The 19,947-nt window shown below is 65.0% G+C and overlaps 1 protein-coding gene across 1 annotated transcript; it reads right to left on the reverse strand.

The window, feature by feature from the left end:
- Window positions 1-9,276: 9,276 nt before the first annotated feature.
- LOC137467135 (red-sensitive opsin) lies at window positions 9,277-19,739 on the reverse strand. The gene is made up of 6 exons (XM_068178692.1): window positions 19,612-19,739; window positions 16,595-16,891; window positions 13,801-13,969; window positions 12,618-12,783; window positions 10,899-11,138; window positions 9,277-9,435 (listed from the first exon to the last, which is right to left on the reverse strand). The coding sequence occupies exons 1-6, from the start codon at window positions 19,721-19,723 to the stop codon at window positions 9,322-9,324; spliced, it is 1,098 nt and encodes a 365-aa protein (XP_068034793.1). The 5' UTR covers window positions 19,724-19,739; the 3' UTR covers window positions 9,277-9,321.
- Between the last annotated feature and the right edge of the window lie 208 nt (window positions 19,740-19,947).

The raw sequence follows: 19,947 nt of genomic DNA on the forward strand, positions 1-19,947 counted from the left end.
GAGGTGTCACACGTGGGGACATGGGCGACACACGTGGGGACACCGGGGACAGAGGCGTCACACGTGGGGATATCAGTGACACACGTGGGGACATGGGGACAGAGGTGTCATACGTATGAGCATGGGTGACACACGTGGGGACACCGGGGACAGAGGCGTCACACGTGGGGAAATGGGCGACACACGTGGGGACATGGGGACAGAGGCGTCACACGTGGGGACATGGGCGACACACGTGGGGACATGGGGACAGAGGCGTCACACGTGGGGACATGGGCGACACACGTGGGGACATGGGGACAGAGGTGTCACACGTGGGGACATGGGCGACACACGTGGGGACATGGGGACAGAGGTGTCACATGTGGGGACACCAGAGACAGAGGTGTCACATGTGGGGACACCAGAGACAGAGGTGTCACATGTGGGGAAATGGGCGACACACGTGGGGACACCAGGGACAGAGGTGTCACATGTGGGGACATGGGGACATGGGCGACACACGTGGGGACATGGGGATAGAGGTGTCACACGTGGGGACATGGGCGACACACGTGGGGACACCGGGGACAGAGGTGTCACACGTGGGGACATGGGCGACACACGTGGGGACATGGGGATAGAGGTGTCATACGTACGATCATGGGTGACACACGTGGGGACACCGGGGACAGAGGTGTCACACGTGGGGAAATGAGCGACACACGTGGGGACACCGGGGACAGAGGTGTCACACGTGGGGACATGAGGACAAAAGTGTCACACATAGGGTCATGGGTGACACATGTGGGGACATGGGGACAGAGGTGTCACATGTGGGACATGGGTGACACACATGGGGACACCAGGGACAGAGTTGTCACACATGAGGACATATGGGGACATGGGTGACACATGTGGGGACATGGGTGACACATGTAGGGACACCAGGGACATGGGTGACACGTGTGAGGACACAGGGGGATACAGGTGACACACGTGGGGACACCAATGTCACATGCAGGGACATGGCCAGGGGTGCAGGGGATGTGGGATAGGGATTTGGGGACATGGGGACACAGGGATGGAGAAGGGGGACATGGGGACATGGGGACACAGGGATGAGGATATGGGGACATGGTGATGGCAGTGGGATGGGGACATGGGGTGGGGACACAGAGCTGGGGACATGGGGACAGCAGATGGGACACAGGGCTGGGGATGGCAGCAGGACGAGGACACGGTGCCGGGGCCGTGGGGACAGACGTGTCACCTTCATCGGCGGCGCCGGGGGGGGCGTAGAAGGACAGTCCGAGGGACACGAGCGCGGCCACCTCGAGGATGACGAGGGTGACGTCCTGCAGGGCCTCCCACACCAGCGCCGCGAAGCTCTTGGGGCGCCGCGGGGGGATCCAGTTCCGGCCGAACGTCCGGCGGCGGCGCTCCAGCTCCGGGGGACCCTCGGACAGCCCTGGGGACACGGGTTGTCACCCCCACGGCCACCCTGGGGACCCTCGGACAGCCCTGGGGACACGGGTGTCACCCCCACAGCCACCCTGGGGACCCCCAACAGCCCTGGGGACATGGGTGTCACCCCCAGGGGCCACCCTGGGGACCCCCAACAGCCCTGGGGACATGGGTGTCACCCCCACAGCCACCCTGAGGACCCCCAACAGCCCTGGGGACATGGGTGTCACCCCCACGGCCACCCTGGGGACCCTCGGACAACCCAGGGGGACACGGGGTGTCGCCCCCACGGCCACCCTGGGGACCCTCGGACAACCCAGGGGACACGGGTTGTCGCCCCCACGGCCACCCTGGGGACCCTCGGACAACCCAGGGGACACGGGTGTCACCCCCACGGCCACCCTGGGGACTCCTGCGTCACCCACAGCCACTCTGGGCTGGGGGTGTTGGGATGGGTCTGGGGGTGGTCCTGGGTGGTTTTGGGGGCCCGGGGGGGGGGGGTTTAGGGAGGTCCTGGTGGTTCTGGGGGGGGGGGTCCCAGGTAGTTTTAGGGGCCCGGGGGGGGTTTTAGGGAGGGTCCCGGTGGTTCTGGGGGTGGTCCTGGGTGGTTTTGGGGCCCGGGGGGTTTTAGGGAGGTCCCGGTGGTTCTGGGGGTGTCCCAGGTAGTTTTAGGGGCCCGGGGGGGGGGTTTAGGGAGGTCCCGGTGGTTCTGGGGGGGGGTCCCGGGTGGTTTTGGGGAGTTTTGGGAGTCCCAAGGGTTTCCAGGGGAATGAGGGGATCTGGGGGTGTCGGGGCAGGTTCTGCGGGATCTCAGTGGGTTTTGGGGGTCCCGCTGGGTTTTGGGAGGTCCCGGGGGGGGGGTCCCGGGGGGTCTGGGGGCGTTACCGTCGGTGGGGGAGGTGGCGCAGGCGGCGGCAGAGCCCCGGGACCCCCCCCAGGTCCCGCTGCAGCCTCAGGAGCGCCTCGGAGCCCCGGAGCTCCATCAGCGCCCGCAGCTCCGGCAGCGCCAGCCCGAAACCCCCCCCGGCGTCCCCCATGGCGGCCTGGGGACAGGGGACAGCCATGGGGACAGGGGACAGCCGTGGGGACAGGGGACAGCAATGGGGACAGGGGACAGCAATGGGGACAGGGGACAGCCGTGGGGACAGGGGACAGCAATGGGGACAGGGGACAGCAATGGGGACAGGGGACAGCCATGGGGACAGGGGACAGCAATGGGGACAGGGGACAGCTGTGGGGACAGGGGACACTGCTGGGGACAGGGGGACAGCCATGGGGACAGGGGACAGCAATGGGGACACCGCTGGGGACAGGGGACAGCAATGGGGACAGGGGACAACAATGGGGACAGGGGACAGCAATGGGGACAGGGGACAACAATGGGGACAGGGGACAGCAATGGGGACAGGGGACAACAATGGGGACAGGGGACAGCTGTGGGGACAGGGGACAGCAATGGGGACAGGGGACAGCCATGGGGAGAGGGGACAGCAATGGGGACAGGGGACAGCCATGGGGACAGGGGACAGCAATGGGGACAGGGGACACTGCTGGGGACACCGCTGGGGACAGGGGACAGCAATGGGGACAGGGGACAGCCGTGGGGACAGGGGACATCAATGGGGACAGGGGACAGCCGTGGGGACAGGGGACAGCTGTGGGGACAGGGGACAGCCGTGGGGACAGGGGACACCGCTGGGGACAGGGGACAGCTGTGGGGACAGCCATGGGGACAAGGGACACCACTGGGGACATGGGGACAGGCCTGGGAACAGGGGACAGGGCTGGAGACAGGGGGACAGAGATGGGGGCACAACTGGGGACATGGGGACAGCGCTGAGGCCACCGCTGGGGACCTGGGGATGGGTCTGGGGACATGAGGACAGCACTGGGGACAGCGCTCAGCGCTTGGGGACACGGCTGGGGACACGGCTGAAGGCTTGGGGACACATCAGAGCCGGGGGACACCCAGCTCAGCGTGGGGACAGCAGCAGGGACAAAAGGCGGGACAGCGATGGGGACATGGAGGGGCACAGGGGACACCCCTGGGGACAGGACCAGGGCCACCGCCCCTCACCTGTCAGCGCTGGCGGGGCCTGGGGGGGGTCTCGCCGGGGGGGGCCCGGCCGCCCCCCCTGCCCGGGTCACACCTGGGGACAGCAGGGACACCTGAGGGGACAGTGGGCACCGGGCCCACCCCCCGGGGACAACAGTGACCACCAGTAACTCCCAGTCCCCCCCAGTTCTCCCAGTAACTCCCAGTCCCCCCAGTAAATCCCAGTCCCCCCAGTTCTCCCAGTAAATCCCAGTAACTCCCAGTCCCCCTAGTTCCCCCCAGTCCCCCCAGTTCTCCCAGTAAATCCCAGTAAATCCCAGTCCCCCCCAGTCCTCCCAGTAAATCCCAGTCCCCCTCCAGTTCTCCCAGTAAATCCCAGTCCCCTCCAGTTCTCCCAGTTCTCCCAGTAAATCCCGGTAGATCCCAGTCCCCCCCAGTTCTCCCAGTAAATCCCAGTAAATCCCAGTCCCCCCAGTCCCCCCAGCTCTCCCAGTAAATCCCAGTAAATCCCAGTCCCCCCAGTTCTCCCAGTAAATCCCAGTAGATCCCAGTCCCCCCCAGTTCTCCCAGTAACTCCCAGTCCCCCCAGTTCTCCCAGTAAATCCCAGTCCCCCCCAGTTCTCCCAGTCCCCCCCAGTCCCCCCCAGTTCTCCCAGTCCCATCTCGCTCCGCCCAAGCCCCGTCCCCTCCTGTCAATCCCAGGTTTTCAGCCAATCAACGCCTTTAAAGGGCGTGGCCAGCACCGAGGCCCCGCCCCCGGCCCTGCGGCGGCGCGCGCGGACTGCGCCAAACGGGGGGCGGGGCCTCGGGGCGGGGGCGGGGCTTGTCCATCCATAGATGGGGGAAACCACGCCCACCACGCGGTAAAACCCAACGCCCCCGTGCTGTAAACCCCGCCCATAGCGGGGAAAGCCCCGCCCCCAGCGCGGCACAGCTGGGCACACGTGGGCTCCCAGTAGCCCCCAGTAAGTCCCAGTTTGCCCAGGGAACCCCAGCAAGTCCCAGCGTCCCCGGTAGCTCACAGCTCTCCCAGTAACTCCCAGTAACTCCCAGTTCGCCCAGGGAACCCCAGGAACCCCCAGTAAGTCCCAGTAACCCCCAGCAGCTCTCAGTTTGCCCAGTAACTCCCAGTTCATCCAGTTCACCCCAGTACCTCCCCGTGTCCCCAGTAACTCCCAGTTCCTCCAGTAACTCCCAGAGCCTCCAAGAACTCCCAGTTCCTGCTCACACCTGTCCCTGGCACACCTGGACACACCTGGTCACACCTGGACACACCTGTCCCTGACACACCTGCACACGTGTGTGCCCCAAGAACAGCTGGACACACCTGTCCCTGACACACCTGGACACACTTGTCCCTGACACCTGGACAGCCCCGAAACACCTGGACACAGCCGGTCACCCCTGTCCCACCTGGTCACACCTGGCCCTGACACACCTGGCCACGCCTGGCCACCCCTGTCCCCACCACACCTGACCACACCTGGTCACACCTGGACCTGACACCAGGACAACGCCAGCACACCTGGTCACCCCTGGCTCTGACACCTGGACACCCCTGACACACCTGGACACCCCTGACACACCTGGCCACGCCTGGCCACCCCTGTCCCCACCACACCTGACCACACCTGGTCACACCTGGACCTGACACCAGGACAACGCCAGCACACCTGGTCACCCCTGGCTCTGACACCTGGACACCCCTGACACACCTGGACACCCCTGACACACCTGGACACGCCTGGCCACCCCTGACACACCTGGACACCCCTGACACACCTGGACACGCCTGGCCACCCCTGACACACCTGGACACACCTGGCCACCCCTGGCACCTGGACACCCCTGACACACCTGGACACCCCTGACACATCTGGACACGCCTGGCCACCCCTGTCCCCACCACACCTGACCACACCTGGTCACACCTGGACCTGACACCAGGACAACGCCAGCACACCTGGTCACCCCTGGCTCTGACACCTGGACACCCCTGACACACCTGGACACCCCTGACACACCTGGCACCTGGACACCCCTGACACACCTGGACACGCCTGGCACACCTGGACACCCCTGACACACCTGGCACCCCTGACACACCTGGACACCCCTGACACACCTGGACACGCCTGGCACACCTGGCACCCCTGACACACCTGGACACCCCTGACACACCTGGCACCCCTGACACACCTGGACACCCCTGACACACCTGGACACACCTGGCACCCCTGACACACCTGGACACCCCTGACACACCTGGCCACCCCTGACACACCTGGACACGCCTGCTCACAGCTGTCCCCACCACACCTGGTCACCGCTGGCCACCCCCGGCCCGCCCCCCTCCCCCCCTCGGCCTCACACCTTCACAGGTGCCCCTCCTCGCTCTTTCCCCCCCTCCCCCCGCACGCGCCCGCCCCCCCCCCAAATCCCCCCTTTCCCCCTCCCCCCGCATCCTCCCCCCTCCCCCCTCCCGCAGCCCCGCGCGCTGCCCCCTCCCCCGCCCCTCCCCCGCTACCCCCGAGCCCCCCCGAGCCCGGACTCCCCCCCCGGAGCCCCCCGAGCCCCCCCCGGCCCCGCTGGGCCCCCCCCCCCCCGGTACCGGTCCCGGCCCATCGGTCCCGGCGCTGCGGCGCTGCCGGAGGCGCTGCGGGCCGGGGGCGGGGCCTGCGGGGGGCGGGGCTGGGGCGGGAGGCCACGCCCATTGGGCAGGAGCACGCACACCCACCCCCCCCCCTCCCCAAACCCACCCACCCCCCTCCCCGATGTCGCTGGTGGAGACCACCGGGGGTTGTCACCTCCCCTTTGTCACCCCCCCCGTGCCCCCTCCCCGTGTCTCACCTGTCGCCTCCTCGGTGTCACCCCCGTGTCCGTCCCCCCCACCCCGGGTGTCACCTCGGTGTCCCCGTCCCTTGGAGGGCCAGGCCACACACCTGGGGGGGCACGGGGGGGGACACAGGGGACAGGGAGGACACGGGGGACACGGGACACAGGGGATGGGGGGCACGGGGACCCACGGATGGGGGATGCAAGGGACAGAGGGTGTGGGGACAGCGGGGACAGTGTCACCTTAGGGGGACACCCCCCTGTCCCTTTCCTGTCCCTGTCCTTGTCCCTGTCCCTGTCCCCATCCCTGTCCCTGTCCCCATCTCCGTCCCCATCCCTGTCCCCATCCCTGTCCATTCTTTGTCCCCATCCTTGTCCCCATCCCTGTCCCTGTCCCTGTCCCCATCCCTGTCCATTCTTTGTCCCCATCCTTGTCCCTATCCCTGTCCCTGTGCCCATCCCTGTCCCTGTCCCCATCTCCGTCCCCATCCCTGTCCCCATCCCTGTCCCCATCCCTGTCCATTCTTTGTCCCCATCCTTGTCCCCATCCTTGTCCCTATCCCTGTCCCCATCCCTGTCCCTGTCCCCATCCCTGTCCCCATCCCTGTCCCTGTCCCTGTCCCCATCCCTGTCCATTCTTTGTCCCCATCCCTGTCCCTGTCCCTCTCCCTGTCCCTGTCCCCATTCCTGTCCATTTTTTGTCCCCATCCCTGTCCCCATCCCTGTCCCCATTCCTGTCCATTCTTTGTCCCCATCCCTGTCCCTGTCCCTGTCCCCATCCCTGTCCCTGTCCCCATCCCTGTCCACTCCTTGTCCCCATCCCTGTCCCCATCCCTGTCCCCATCCCTGTCCATTCTTTGTCCCCATCCCTGTCCCCATCCCTGTCCCCATCCCTGTCCATTCTTTGTCCCCATCCCTGTCCCCATCCCTTTCCCTGTCCCCATCCCTGTCCCCATCCCTGTCCCTGTCCCCCATCTCCGTCCCCATCCCTGTCCCCATCCTTGTCCCCATCCCTGTCCATTCTTTGTCCCCATCCCTGTCCCCATCCCTTTCCCTGTCCCCATCCCTGTCCCCATCCCTGTCCCCGTCCCCCCATCCACGTGCCTTTTCCTCTGGCCCCGCCCCTTTCCCGCCCCCTCCCCGCCAATCACAGCGCGGCGCGCGCCCCTCCCGCCCTTTTTCACCAATGAGAACGCGCGAGAGGCGTGGCCAGCGGCGATGACATCACCTCCATTCAGGTCACGCCCCTTTCGCCCCACCCCGCTGCTGATTGGCTGCTTGGTGCAGCGATAATTGACATCTACATTGACCAATAGCAGAGCCGCGCGCAGCGGGAGCGCTTCCATTGGTCGCGAGCTGGCGGGGGCGGGTCCAGCAGCCCCGGGGGCCGGGGGGGATTTGGGGGACCTGGGGAGGGGGGGGGTGACACCCCCAGGGGCTGATGGGAGGGTTGGGGACCCCCGGGGGGGACATGGGGACCCCCAGAGCCATGGGGACACCCCAGGAGGGGACACGGGGACCCCCAGAGCCATGGGGACACCCCAGGAGGGGACACGGGGACCCCCAGAGCCATGGGGACACCCCAGGAGGGGACACGGGGACCCCCAGAGCCATGGGGACACCCCAGGAGGGGACACGGGGACCCCCAGAGGCATGGGGACACCCCAGGAGGGGACACGGGGACCCCCAGAGCCATGGGGACACCCCAGGAGGGGACACGGGGACCCCCAGAGGCATGGGGACACCCCAGGAGGGGACACGGGGACCCCCAGAGCCATGGGGACACCCCAGGAGGGGACACGGGGACCCCCAGAGCCATGGGGACAATGGGGACCCCCCTGACTGGGACACTGGGGACACCCCTGGGTGACATCAGCTCCCCAGGGCCACTGGGACATGGGACACCCTCCCAAGGAGGGGACACTGGGGACCCCCAGTGCTTGGTGGGGACACCAAGGAGGGGACCCCAAGAGCCACTGGGGACATTGGGGACAGCGCTGGGAGGGGACACTGAGAACCCCCAGTGCGCTGGGGACATCGGGGACACCAAGGAGGGGACACTGAGGACCCCAAGAGCCATTGGGGACATTGGGGACAGTGCAGGGAGGGGACACTGAGAACTGCCAGCACTCTGGGGACATCGGGGACACCAAGGAGGGGACCCCAAGAGCCACTGGGGACATTGGGGACAGTGCTGGGAGGGGACACGGAGCATCCCGAGCGCTCTGGGGACATCGGGGACACCAAGGAGGGGACACTGAGGACCCCAAGAGCCACTGGGGACACTGAGGCCAGCGCTGGGAGGGGACACTGAGAACCGCCAGTGCCCTGGGGACATTGGGGACACCAAGGAGAGGACACTGAGGACCCCAAGAGCCACTGGGGACACTGAGGCCAGCACTGGGAGGGGACACTGAGAACCCCAAGAGCCATTGGGGACACCGAGGCCAGCGCTGGGAGGGGACACTGAGAACCCCAAGAGCCATTGGGGACACCAAGGCCAGCACTGGGAGGGGACACTGAGAACCCCAAGAGCCATTGGGGACACTGAGGCCAGCACTGGGAGGGGACACGGAGCATCCCGAGCGCTCTGGGGACATCAGGGACACCAAGGAGAGGACACTGAGGACCTCAAGAGCCACTGGGGACATTTGGGACAGTGCGGGGAGGGGACACTGAGAACCGCCAGTGCTCTGGGGACATTTGGGACACCAAAGAGGGGACCCCAAGAGCCACTGGGGACAACAAGGCCAGCGCTGGGAGGGGACACTGAGCATCCCGAGCGCTCTGGGGACATCAGGGACACCAAGGAGAGGACACTGAGGACCCCAAGAGCCATTGGGGACACTGAGGCCAGCGCTGGGAGGGGACACTGAGAACCGCCAGTGCCCTGGGCACAGCGGGGCCCGCGCGGGGAGGTGACACGGGTGCCACAGCGGTCCGGGAGGTACAAAGCTTTATTGGGGAGGGGGCGGCGGGGGTCCCTAGGCGGGGGACACGGAGGAGTTGGACACGGAGGACACCTCGGTGCGCGAGGTGGACACCTCGGAGCCATCGTCCACCTTCTTGCCGAAGAGCTGCAGGATGCAGTTCCGGAACTGCGGGGACACACGGGGACGCAGGGGGGACATGAGGACAGATGGGGACACGGGGGACAGGGGGACATGGGGACAGACGGGGGACATGGGGTCACACGGGGACGTGGGGACAGACGGGGGACACGGGGGACAGAGGGACATGGGGACAGACGGGGGACATGGGGGACACAGGGGGATGGGGGACACATGAGGGACACATGAGGGACACAGGGACAGACACGGGACAGACAGGGGGCATGGGGACAGACAGGGGACAAGGGGGCACAAGGGACACACAGGGGACAGGGGAGACAGGAGGGAGGGGGGGACATGGGGACAGACAGGGGACAGGGAGGACACAGGGGGCAGAGGGGACACGGGGGACAGGGGGACAGGAAGGTGTAAATGATGGGGTCGTAGATGGTGGCTCCATCCCATATCCCATGCCCCATACCCCATATCCCATAACCCACATCCCATACCCCATATCCCATACCCCGTATCCCATACCCCATACCCCATATCCCATATCCCATATCCCATATCCCATATCCCGGCTGTGTCCCCATGCCCCCAGGTGCGCCCAGGTGTGCCGCTCACCTGTCTGTTCATGAAGACGTAGATGATGGGGTCGTAGATGGTGGCTCCATCCCATATCCCATATCCCATATCCCATATCCCATACCCCATATCCCATACCCCATATCCCATATCCCATACCCCACATCCCATATCCCATCTCCTGGCTGTGTCCCCATGCCCCCAGGTGCCCCCAGGTGCGCCCAGGTGCGCCGCTCACCTGTCTGTTCATGAAGACGTAGATGATGGGGTTGTAGATGGTGGCTCCATCCCATATCCCATATCCCATACCCCATATCCCATATCCCATACCCCATATCCCATATCCCATATCCCATACCCCATAACCCATATCCCATAACCCACATCCCATATCCCATATCCCACATCCCATATCCCATATCCCATATCCCATATCCCATATCCCATATCCCATCTCCTGGCTGTGTCCCCATGCCCCCAGGTGCCCCCAGGTGCGCCCAGGTGCGCCGCTCACCTGTCTGTTCATGAAGACGTAGATGATGGGGTTGTAGATGGTGGCTCCATCCCATATCCCATATCCCATACCCCATATCCCATATCCCATACCCCATATCCCATATCCCATATCCCATACCCCATAACCCATATCCCATAACCCACATCCCATATCCCATATCCCACATCCCATATCCCATATCCCATATCCCATATCCCATATCCCATATCCCACATCCCATATCCCATATCCCATACCCCATATCCCATATCCCATATCCCATATCCCATACCCCATACCTCATATCCCATACCCCATATCCCATATCCCATATCCCATATCCCATCTCCTGGCTGTGTCCCCATGCCCATAGGTGTGCCCAGGTGTAACATAGGTGCCCCCAGGTGCGCCCAGGTGCGCCGCTCACCTGTCTGTTCATGAAGACGTAGATGATGGGGTTGTAGATGGTGGCGCTCTTGGCGAAGAAGGCGGGCAGGGCGGCGGTGAGCGGGTGGAAGGCGTAGCCGGGGTTGGCGGCGGCGAAGCAGGCGAACACGGTGTAGGGCCCCCAGCAGAAGCAGTAGGCCAGGATCATCACCACCACCATGCGCGACACCTCCTTCTCCGCCTTCTGCGTCGACTCCGACTCCTTCTGCTGCGCCGCCACCTGCGGGGGGAGATGGGGGGGTTAGGGGGGTGATGGGGGGGTCCTGGGGGGATTTGGGGGAGAGATGGGGGGGTTAGGGGGGATTCTGGGGGGGTCCTGGGGGGTGTTTGGGGGAGAGATTGCAGGGTTAGGGAGGTCCTGGGGGGGGTGGGGGTGTCCTGGGGGATTTGGGGGGGAGATTGGGGGGTTAGAGGGGTCATGGGGCGTCCTGGGGGGGGATTTGGGGGTGTCTGGGGGTGTCTGGGGGGGTCCTGGGGGGTGTTATGGGGTTTTCAGGGGTATCTGGGGTGACTCCTTCTGCTGCGCCGCCACCTGCGGGGGGAGATGGGGGGGGTTAGAGGGTCCTGAGAGGGTCCTGGGGGGGTTTGGGGGGTGAGATTGGGGGGTTAGAGGGTCCTGGGGAGTCCTGGGTGGGTTTGGGGGGGGGTCCTGGGGGGGATTTGGGGGGGGAGATTGGGGGATTAGGGGGGTCCTGGGTGGGTCCTGGGGGGATTTGGGGGGGAGATTGGGGGGTTAGAGGGGTCCTGGGGCGTCCTGGGGGGGATTTGGGGGTGTCTGGGGGGGTCCTGGGGGGTGTTATGGGGTTTTCAGGGGTATCTGGGGTGACTCCTTCGGCTGGGCCGCCACCGGGGGGGGGGGGAATTGGGGGGTTAGAGGGTCCTGGGGGGTCCTGGGGGGGTTTGGAGGGGTCCTGGGGGGATTTGGGGGGGAGATTGGGGGGTTAAGGGGGTCCTGGGGGGTCCTGGGGGGGTTTGGGGGGGTCCTGGGAGGATTTGGAGGGGGAGATGGGGGAGTTGGGGGGGTCCTGTGGGGGGCTGGGTGGGTTTGGGGAGGTCCTGGGGGGATTTGGAGGGGGAGATGGGGGAGTTAGGGGGGTCCTGGGGGTGTCTGGGGGGGTCCTGGGGGAGTTTGGGGTGGTCCTGGGGGGTGTTATGGGGTTTTCAGGGGTATCTGGGGTGACTCCTTCGGCTGGGCCGCCACCGGGGGGGGGGGAGATGGGGGGGTTAGAGGGTCCTGGGGGGGCTTGGGGGGGTCCTGGGGGGAAGATTGGGGGGTTAGAGGGGTCATGGGGGGTCCTGGGGGGATTTGGGGGGGGCTGGGGGAGTTAGAGGGGTCCTGGGGGAGTCCTGGGGGGGTCCTGGGGGGATTTGGGGGGGAGATGGGGGGGTTAGAGTGTCCTGGGGGGTCCTGGGGGGGTCCTGGGGGGGAGATGGGGAGGTTAGAGGGGTCATGGGGGGGTCCTGGTGTGGGTTTGGGGGGGGTTGGGTTTGTTTTTGTTTGTTTTTTTTTTTTTTTTTCTCAGATTTTTTTTTGCAGGGCTTTTTTTTGTTTGTTTTGTTTTCTTATTCCTGTATTTCCCCCCCCACCCCGGGTTTTTTTGTTCCTGTATTTTCCCCCCGGGGGGGGGGGGGGGGGGTTTCCCGGCTCAGGATTTTTTTCGGGGGTGGGGGCGGGGGGTGGGCGGGGGTCTCTCCTCACCGCACGGATGGCCAGCCACACTTGCAGGTAGCAGAAGATGATGACGGCCAGCGGGAAGAAGCAGCAGGTGACCATCAGCACCACCATGTAGGACTGCACCCCCGGGTCCGAGCTGCCGCTGAACACGTCGGGCCCGCACGACGTCTTCAGCCCGTGGGGCCAGTACCTGCCCAGGGGGACAGCGGGGGTCAGGGGACCCCCCAAAATTCCGCGGGAAGGATCCGGGTCTGGGGGAGCCCTGGGGACCTCGGGGGGTCACCCCCAGACCCACCTTGGGGACACCTGGGGACACCCGGGTCACCCCCGTGGGGTCAGGGTGACTTCGGGGAGTCAGAGGTGACCCCCAAATTCCTCGGGAAGGATTCGGGTCTGGGGGAGCCCTGGGGACCTCGGGGGGTCACCCCCAGACCCACCTTGGGCACCCCCATGGGGTCAGTATCTGCCCAGGGGGACATCGGGGGTCAGGGGGGGCAAAAGGGACCCCCCCCCCAAATTCCTCGGGAAGGTTCCGGGTTCAGGGGACCCCAAGGGATCTCGGGGTCCTGACAACTCTGGGGACACTCGTGTCACCTCTGTGACCCCCTGGGGACACTCGTGTCACCTCTGTGTCACCCCCAGACCCCTCCCCAGGGCCGGGGACCCCTCCCCACCTGCTCCAGCCGAAGATGGGGGGCGCGGTCCAGGCGCAGGACCAGATCCACGAGAAAAGGACCCCGGCCCAGACCCCTCCCCACACCTTGGGGACACTCGCGTGACCTCTGTGACCCCCTGGGGACACTCGTGTCACCCCCCAGACCCCTCCCCAGGGCCTGGGGACCCCTCCCCACCTGCTCCAGCCGAAGATGGGGGGCGCGGTCCAGGCGCAGGACCAGATCCACGAGAAGAGGACCCCGGCCCAGACCCCTCCCCACACCTTGGGGACACTCGCGTGACCTCTGTGACCCCCTGGGGACACTCGTGTCACCCCCCCAGACCCCTCCCCAGGGCCTGGGGACCCCTCCCCACCTGCTCCAGCCGAAGATGGGGGGCGCGGTCCAGGCGCAGGACCAGATCCACGAGAAGAGGACCCCGGCCCAGACCCCTCCCCACACCTTGGGGACACTCGCGTGACCTCTGTGACCCCCTGGGGACACTCGTGTCACCCCCCCAGACCCCTCCCCAGGGCCTGGGGACCCCTCCCCACCTGCTCCAGCCGAAGATGGGGGGCGCGGTCCAGGCGCAGGACCAGATCCACGAGAAGAGGACCCCGGCCACCGCCAGCTTCCCGTCGAACTTGATGTTGCCGAAGGGTTTGCACACCACGAACCAGCGCTCCCAGGAGATGATGGCCAGGGACCAGAGCGCCGTGATGCCTGCAGGGGTTTGGGGTGGTTATGGGGCTGCCCCATAGCGCCCAGCCCCATAGAACCCCAAAGGACACGGCCCTATAGAGCCCAAATCCCATGGAACCCCATAGACAACCCCATAACGTCCAGTCCCGGCTGTGGGGAGGGCCAGGGACTGCAGCACCGTGATGCCTGCAGCGGTTTGGGGTGGTTATGGGGCTGCCCCATAGCTCCTGGACCCATAGAGAGCAGCCCTATAGCACCGAACCCCATAGAACCCCATAGGACCCCATAGACAACCCCATAACGTCCAGTCCCGGCTGTGGGGTGGAACTGGACTCCAGGAACTGCAGCACCGTGATGCCTGCAGGGGTTTGGGGTGGTTATGGGGCTGCCCCATAGCGCCCAGCCCCATAGAACCCCAAAGGACACGGCCCTATAGAGCCCAAACCCCATAGAACCCCATAGACAACCCCATAACGTCCAGTCCCAGCTGTGGGGAGGGCCAGGGACTGCAGCACCGTGATGCCTGCAGGGGTTTGGGGTGGTTATGGGGCTGCCCCATAGAGCCCAGACCCATAGATAGTCGCCCTCTCGTGCCCAGCCCCACAGAACCCCATAGAACCCCATAGATAACCCCATAACATCCAGTCCCGGCTGTGGGGAGGAACTGGACTCCAGGAACTGCAGCAGCGCAATTCCTGCAGGGGTTTGGGGTGGTTATGGGGCTGCCCCATAGCTCCTGGACCCATAGAGAGCAGCCCTATAGCACCCAAACCCATAGAACCCCACAGACAACCCCATAACATCCAGTCCTGGCTATGGGGAGGAACTGGAGGCCGGGAACTGCAGCACCGTGATGCCTGCAGGGCTTTGGGGCTGCCCCATAGCGCCCAGACCCATAGAAAGTCCCTGACCCACATCTGTGACCCACACCCCTGCCCCATATCCGTGACCCTCATCTGTGACCCTAATCTGTGACCCACACCCCTGACCCACATCTGCGACCCACACCTCTGCCCCATTTCTGTGACCCACATCTGTGACCCACACCCCTGACCCACACCCCTGACCCACATCTGTGACCCACATCTGTGGCCCACACCCCTGCCTCATATCTGTGACCTTCATCTGTGACCCACATCTGTGGCCCACACCCCTGCCTCATATCTGTGACCCACATCTGTGACCCACATCTGTGACCCACACCGCTGACCCACATCTGTGACCCACACCGCTGACCCTAACCCCGGCCCTACATCTCTGACCCGCAATCCTGACCCACATCCCACCCCACATCCACCCCCCATATCTCTCTCCCCAAACTGACCACACGCATGCACCATGTCCCCACCCCCCAACCCCACACCCCACACCAGCTGACCACAGGAACTGACCAGACCCACACCCCATATCCCCCCCAACTGACCACAGGAACTGACCAGACCCCACACCCCACACCGACTGACCACGGGCACTGACCACACCCCACACCAACTGACCACAGGCACTGACCAGACCCACACCCCACACCAACTGACCACAGGCACTGACCAGACCCACACCCCACACCAACTGACCACAGGCACTGCCCACACCCACACCCCACACCAACTGACCACAGGCACTGCCCACACCCCACACCAACTGACCACAGGCACTGCCCACATCCCATATCCCCCCCAACTGACCACAGGCACTGACCACACCCCACACCCCACACCAACTGACCACAGGCACTGACCAGACCCACACCAACTGACCACAGGCACTGACCAGACCCACACCCCACACCAACTGACCACAGGCACTGACCAGACCCACACCCCACACCGACTGACCACAGGCACTGACCACACCCCACACCAACTGACCACAGGCACTGACCAGACCCCACACCAGCTGACCACAGGCACTGACCAGACCCACACCCCACACCAACTGACCACAGGCACTGACCACACCCCACACCCCACACCGACTGACCACAGGCACTGACCAGACCCACACCAACTGACCACAGGCACTGACCAGACCCACACCGACTGACCACAGGCATTGACCAGACCCACACCGACTGACCACAGGCACTGACCAGACCCCACACCCCACACCAGCTGACCACAGGCGCTGACCAGACCCACACCCCACACCAACTGACCACAGGCGCTGACCAGACCCCACACCCCACACCAACTGACCACAGGCACTGACCAGACCCACACCGACTGACCACAGGCACTGACCAGACCCACACCCCACACCGACTGACCACAGGCACTGACCAGACCCACACCCCACAGACACTGACCACAGGCACTGCCCACACCCCACACCGACTGACCACAGGCACTGACCAGACCCAACACCCCACACCAACTGACCACAGGCACTGACCACAACCCACACCAACTGACCACAGGCACTGACCACACCCCACACCCCACACCAACTGACCACAGGCACTGACCAGACCCACACCCCACACCAGCTGACCACAGGCACTGCCCACACCCACACCAACTGACCACGGGCACTGACCAGACCCACACCCCACACCGACTGACCACGGGCATTGACCACACCCCACACCCCACACCAGCTGACCACAGGCACTGCCCACACCCCACCCCTGTCCCCACCCCGACTGACCGCAGGCGCTGACGGTGTAGCCCTCGATGACGCACATGGGGTGGCCGAGGATGAAGTAGCCGAAGATCTGGTTGACCACGCTGATGGTGCTGGCGATGACCGTCTCGCCCAGGTCGGCCACGGCCAGGTTGACCAGGATCCAGTTCAGGGGGTGCCGCAGCTTCTTGAACTTGGCCGTGGCCACCAGCACCAGCCCGTTGGTGAACACCGAGGCCACCACCACGAAGATCATCCACAGCGACGTCAGGTTGTACACCCAGCGCGGCGCAATGTGGTAGTTGGGGCCCTCGAAGGGACCTGGGGGACAGCGCGGGGTCAGCGGTGGTGGCCCTGAGTGACCCTTGTGTCACCTCGTGTCACCTCGTGCCCGCTGGGTGTGGTGGAAGTGGTGGTGGAGGTTGGTGTTGACCTCAAAATTCCCTCAGTTCTCCCTCAAAATGATCCCCTGGTGTGCCTTGGTGTCCCCTCACGTCCCTCTGTGTCCCCTCGTGTCCCTTTGTGCCTTTTGGTCACCCCGATGTCCCTTCCTGCCCCTTTTGTCACCCCATGTCCCCATGTCCCTCCAGGTCTTCACCGCGCGTTGTTGCCATTGATGTCCATTGACCCCAAAACTCCCCAAAACTCCCCAAAACTCCCCCAAACTCCCCAAAACTCCCTCCCCCCAAGTCCCCAGTGTCCCTTGATGTCCTTCAGTGTCCCTCCATGCCTCTCTGTTCCCCCTGATGTCCCCAATATCTTCGCCGCGCGCGTCTCTGCCGTTGGCGTACCTTCACCGCCAACCCCAAAACCGCCCCAAAACCACCCAAAACTCCCCCAGGCCCCCTGCCCCGCGTGTCCCCTGGTGTCCCCGCGTGTCCCCTGATGTCCTTCAGTGTCCTTCTCTGTGTCCCCTGATGTCCCCAATATCTTCACTGCGTGCATCTCTGCCGTTGGCGTACCTTCACCGCCAACCCCAAAACCGCCTCAAAACCACCCAAAACTCCCCCAGGCCCCCTGCCCCGCGTGTCCCCCCGGTGTCCCCCAGTGTCCCCTGATGTCCTTCAGGGTCCCTCCATGCCTCTCTGTGTCCCCTGATGTCCCCAATATCTTCGCCGCGCGCGTCTCTACCGTTGGCATACCTTCACCGCCAACCCCAAAACCGCCCCAAAATCACCCAAAACTCCCCCAGGCCCCCTGCCCCGGTGTCCCCTGGTGTCCCCCAGTGTCCCCCAGTGTCCCCTGATGTCCTTCAGTGTCCTTCTCTGTGTCCCCTGATGTCCCCAATGTCTTCGCCGCGCGCGTCTCTACCGTTGGCGTACCTTCACCGCCAACCCCAAAACCGCCCCAAAACCACCCAAAACTCCCCCAGGCCCCCTGCCCCACGTGTCCCCGGTGTCCCCCCGGTGTCCCCCAGTGTCCCCTGATGTCCTTCAGTGTCCTTCTCTGTGTCCCCTGATGTCCCCAATGTCTTCACCACGCGCGTCTCTGCCGTTGGCGTACCTTCACCGCCAACCCCAAAACCTCCCCAAAACCACCCAAAACTCCCCCAGGCCCCTCCCCCGCGTGTCCCCTGGTGTCCCCCAGTGTCCCCCAGTGTCCCCTGATGTCCTTCAGGGTCCCTCCATGCCTCTCTGTTCCCCCGATGTCCCCAATATCTTCACTGCGTGCATCTCTGCTGTTGGCGTACCTTCACCGCCAACCCCAAAACCGCCCCAAAACCACCCAAAACTCCGCCAGGCCCCCTGCCCCGGTGTCCCCTGGTGTCCCCCAGTGTCCCCTGATGTCCTTCAGTGTCCTTCTCTGTGTCCCCTGATGTCCCCAATATCTTCGCTGCGCGCGTCTCTACCGTTGGGGTACCTTCACCGCCAACCCCAAAACCGCCCCAAAACCACCCAAAACTCCCCCAGGCCCCCTCCCACGGTGTCCTCACGTGTCCCCCCGGTGTCCCCCAGTGTCCCCTGATGTCCTTCAGTGTCCTTCTCTGTGTCCCCTGATGTCCCCAATATCTTCGCTGCGCGCGTCTCTACCGTTGGGGTACCTTCACCGCCAACCCCAAAACCGCCCCAAAACCACCCAAAACTCCCCCAGGCCCCCTCCCACGGTGTCCTCACGTGTCCCCCCGGTGTCCCCCAGTGTCCCCTGATGTCCTTCAGTGTCCTTCTCTGTGTCCCCTGATGTCCCCAATATCTTTGCTGCGCGCGTCTCTACCGTTGGCGTACCTTCACCGCCAACCCCAAAACCGCCCCAAAACCACCCAAAACTCCCCCAGGCCCCTCCCCCGCGTGTCCCCTGGTGTCCCCCAGTGTCCCTTGATGTCCTTCAGGGTCCCTCCATGCCTCTCTGTGTCCCCTGATGTCCCCAATATCTTCACTGCGTGCATCTCTGCCGTTGGCGTACCTTCACCTCCAACCCCAAAACCGCCCCAAAACCACCCAAAACTCCCCCAGGCCCCCTCCCCCGGTGTCCCCTGGTGTCCCCCAGTGTCCCCTGATGTCCTTCAGTGTCCTTCTCTGTGTCCCCTGATGTCCCCAATATCTTCACTGCGTGCATCTCTGCCGTTGGCGTACCTTCACCGCCAACCCCAAAACCGCCCCAAAACCACCCAAAACTCCCCCAGGCCCCCTGCCCCGGTGTCCCCGCGTGTCCCCCCGGTGTCCCCCAGTGTCCCCTGATGTCCTTCAGGGTCCTTCTCTGTGTCCCCTGATGTCCCCAATGTCTTCGCCGCGCGCGTCTCTGCTGTTGGCGTACCTTCACCGCCAACCCCAAAACCGCCCCAAAACCACCCAAAACTCCGCCAGGCCCCCTGCCCCGGTGTCCCCTGGTGTCCCCCAGTGTCCCCTGATGTCCTTCAGTGTCCCTCCATGCCTCTCTGTGTCCCCTGATGTCCCCAATGTCTTCGCCGCGCGCGTTCTCTGCCGTTGGCGTACCTTCACCGCCAACCCCAAAACCGCCCCAAAACCACCCAAAACTCCCCCAGGCCCCCTGCCCCGCGTGTCCCCGCGTGTCCCCGCGTGTCCCCGCGTGTCCCCGCGGCTCACCGCGCGTGTTGTTGCTGTTGGTGTAGGTGAAGATGCTGTCGCGCGTGGTGTCATCGTCGTCGTGACGCCGGCGCGCGGCGAAAACCGCCCCGTCCCAAGCGCCCGTCGCCATCGTCCCCAAGCGCCACCAGCGCCACTGCCCTGGCCACCGCGCGCCCCCCTGCTCTTATACCCCCCCCCCCGCCCCCGGATTAGCCCGGACCCCCGCCCCCCCCCCCCCCCAAAATCCCGTCCCTGAGCCCTTAATTGGGGCCCGCGCGGATCCGGGGGGGAGCGGCCCGGGCTCACCTGAGCAGCCGGGGTGAGCTGATGGGATTGACGCCAGCGCTAATCCCC

This window comes from Anomalospiza imberbis, unplaced genomic scaffold (genome assembly GCF_031753505.1).
Source record: "Anomalospiza imberbis isolate Cuckoo-Finch-1a 21T00152 unplaced genomic scaffold, ASM3175350v1 scaffold_52, whole genome shotgun sequence".
NCBI classification, from domain to species: domain Eukaryota; kingdom Metazoa; phylum Chordata; class Aves; order Passeriformes; family Viduidae; genus Anomalospiza; species Anomalospiza imberbis.

Excerpts from the sequence above, each read along its gene's own strand:
- LOC137467135 (XM_068178692.1), bottom strand. The coding sequence starts at position 19,723 with ATGGCGACGGGCGCTTGGGACGGGGCGGTTTTCGCCGCGCGCCGGCGT. Across the intron at positions 12,784-13,800 it reads CCCATCTTCGGCTGGAGCAG|GTACTGGCCCCACGGGCTGA; the intron begins GTGGGGAGGGGT and ends CCCCCTGGGCAG. Across the intron at positions 9,436-10,898 it reads ACGTCTTCATGAACAGACAG|TTCCGGAACTGCATCCTGCA; the intron begins GTGAGCGGCGCA and ends GTGTCCCCGCAG.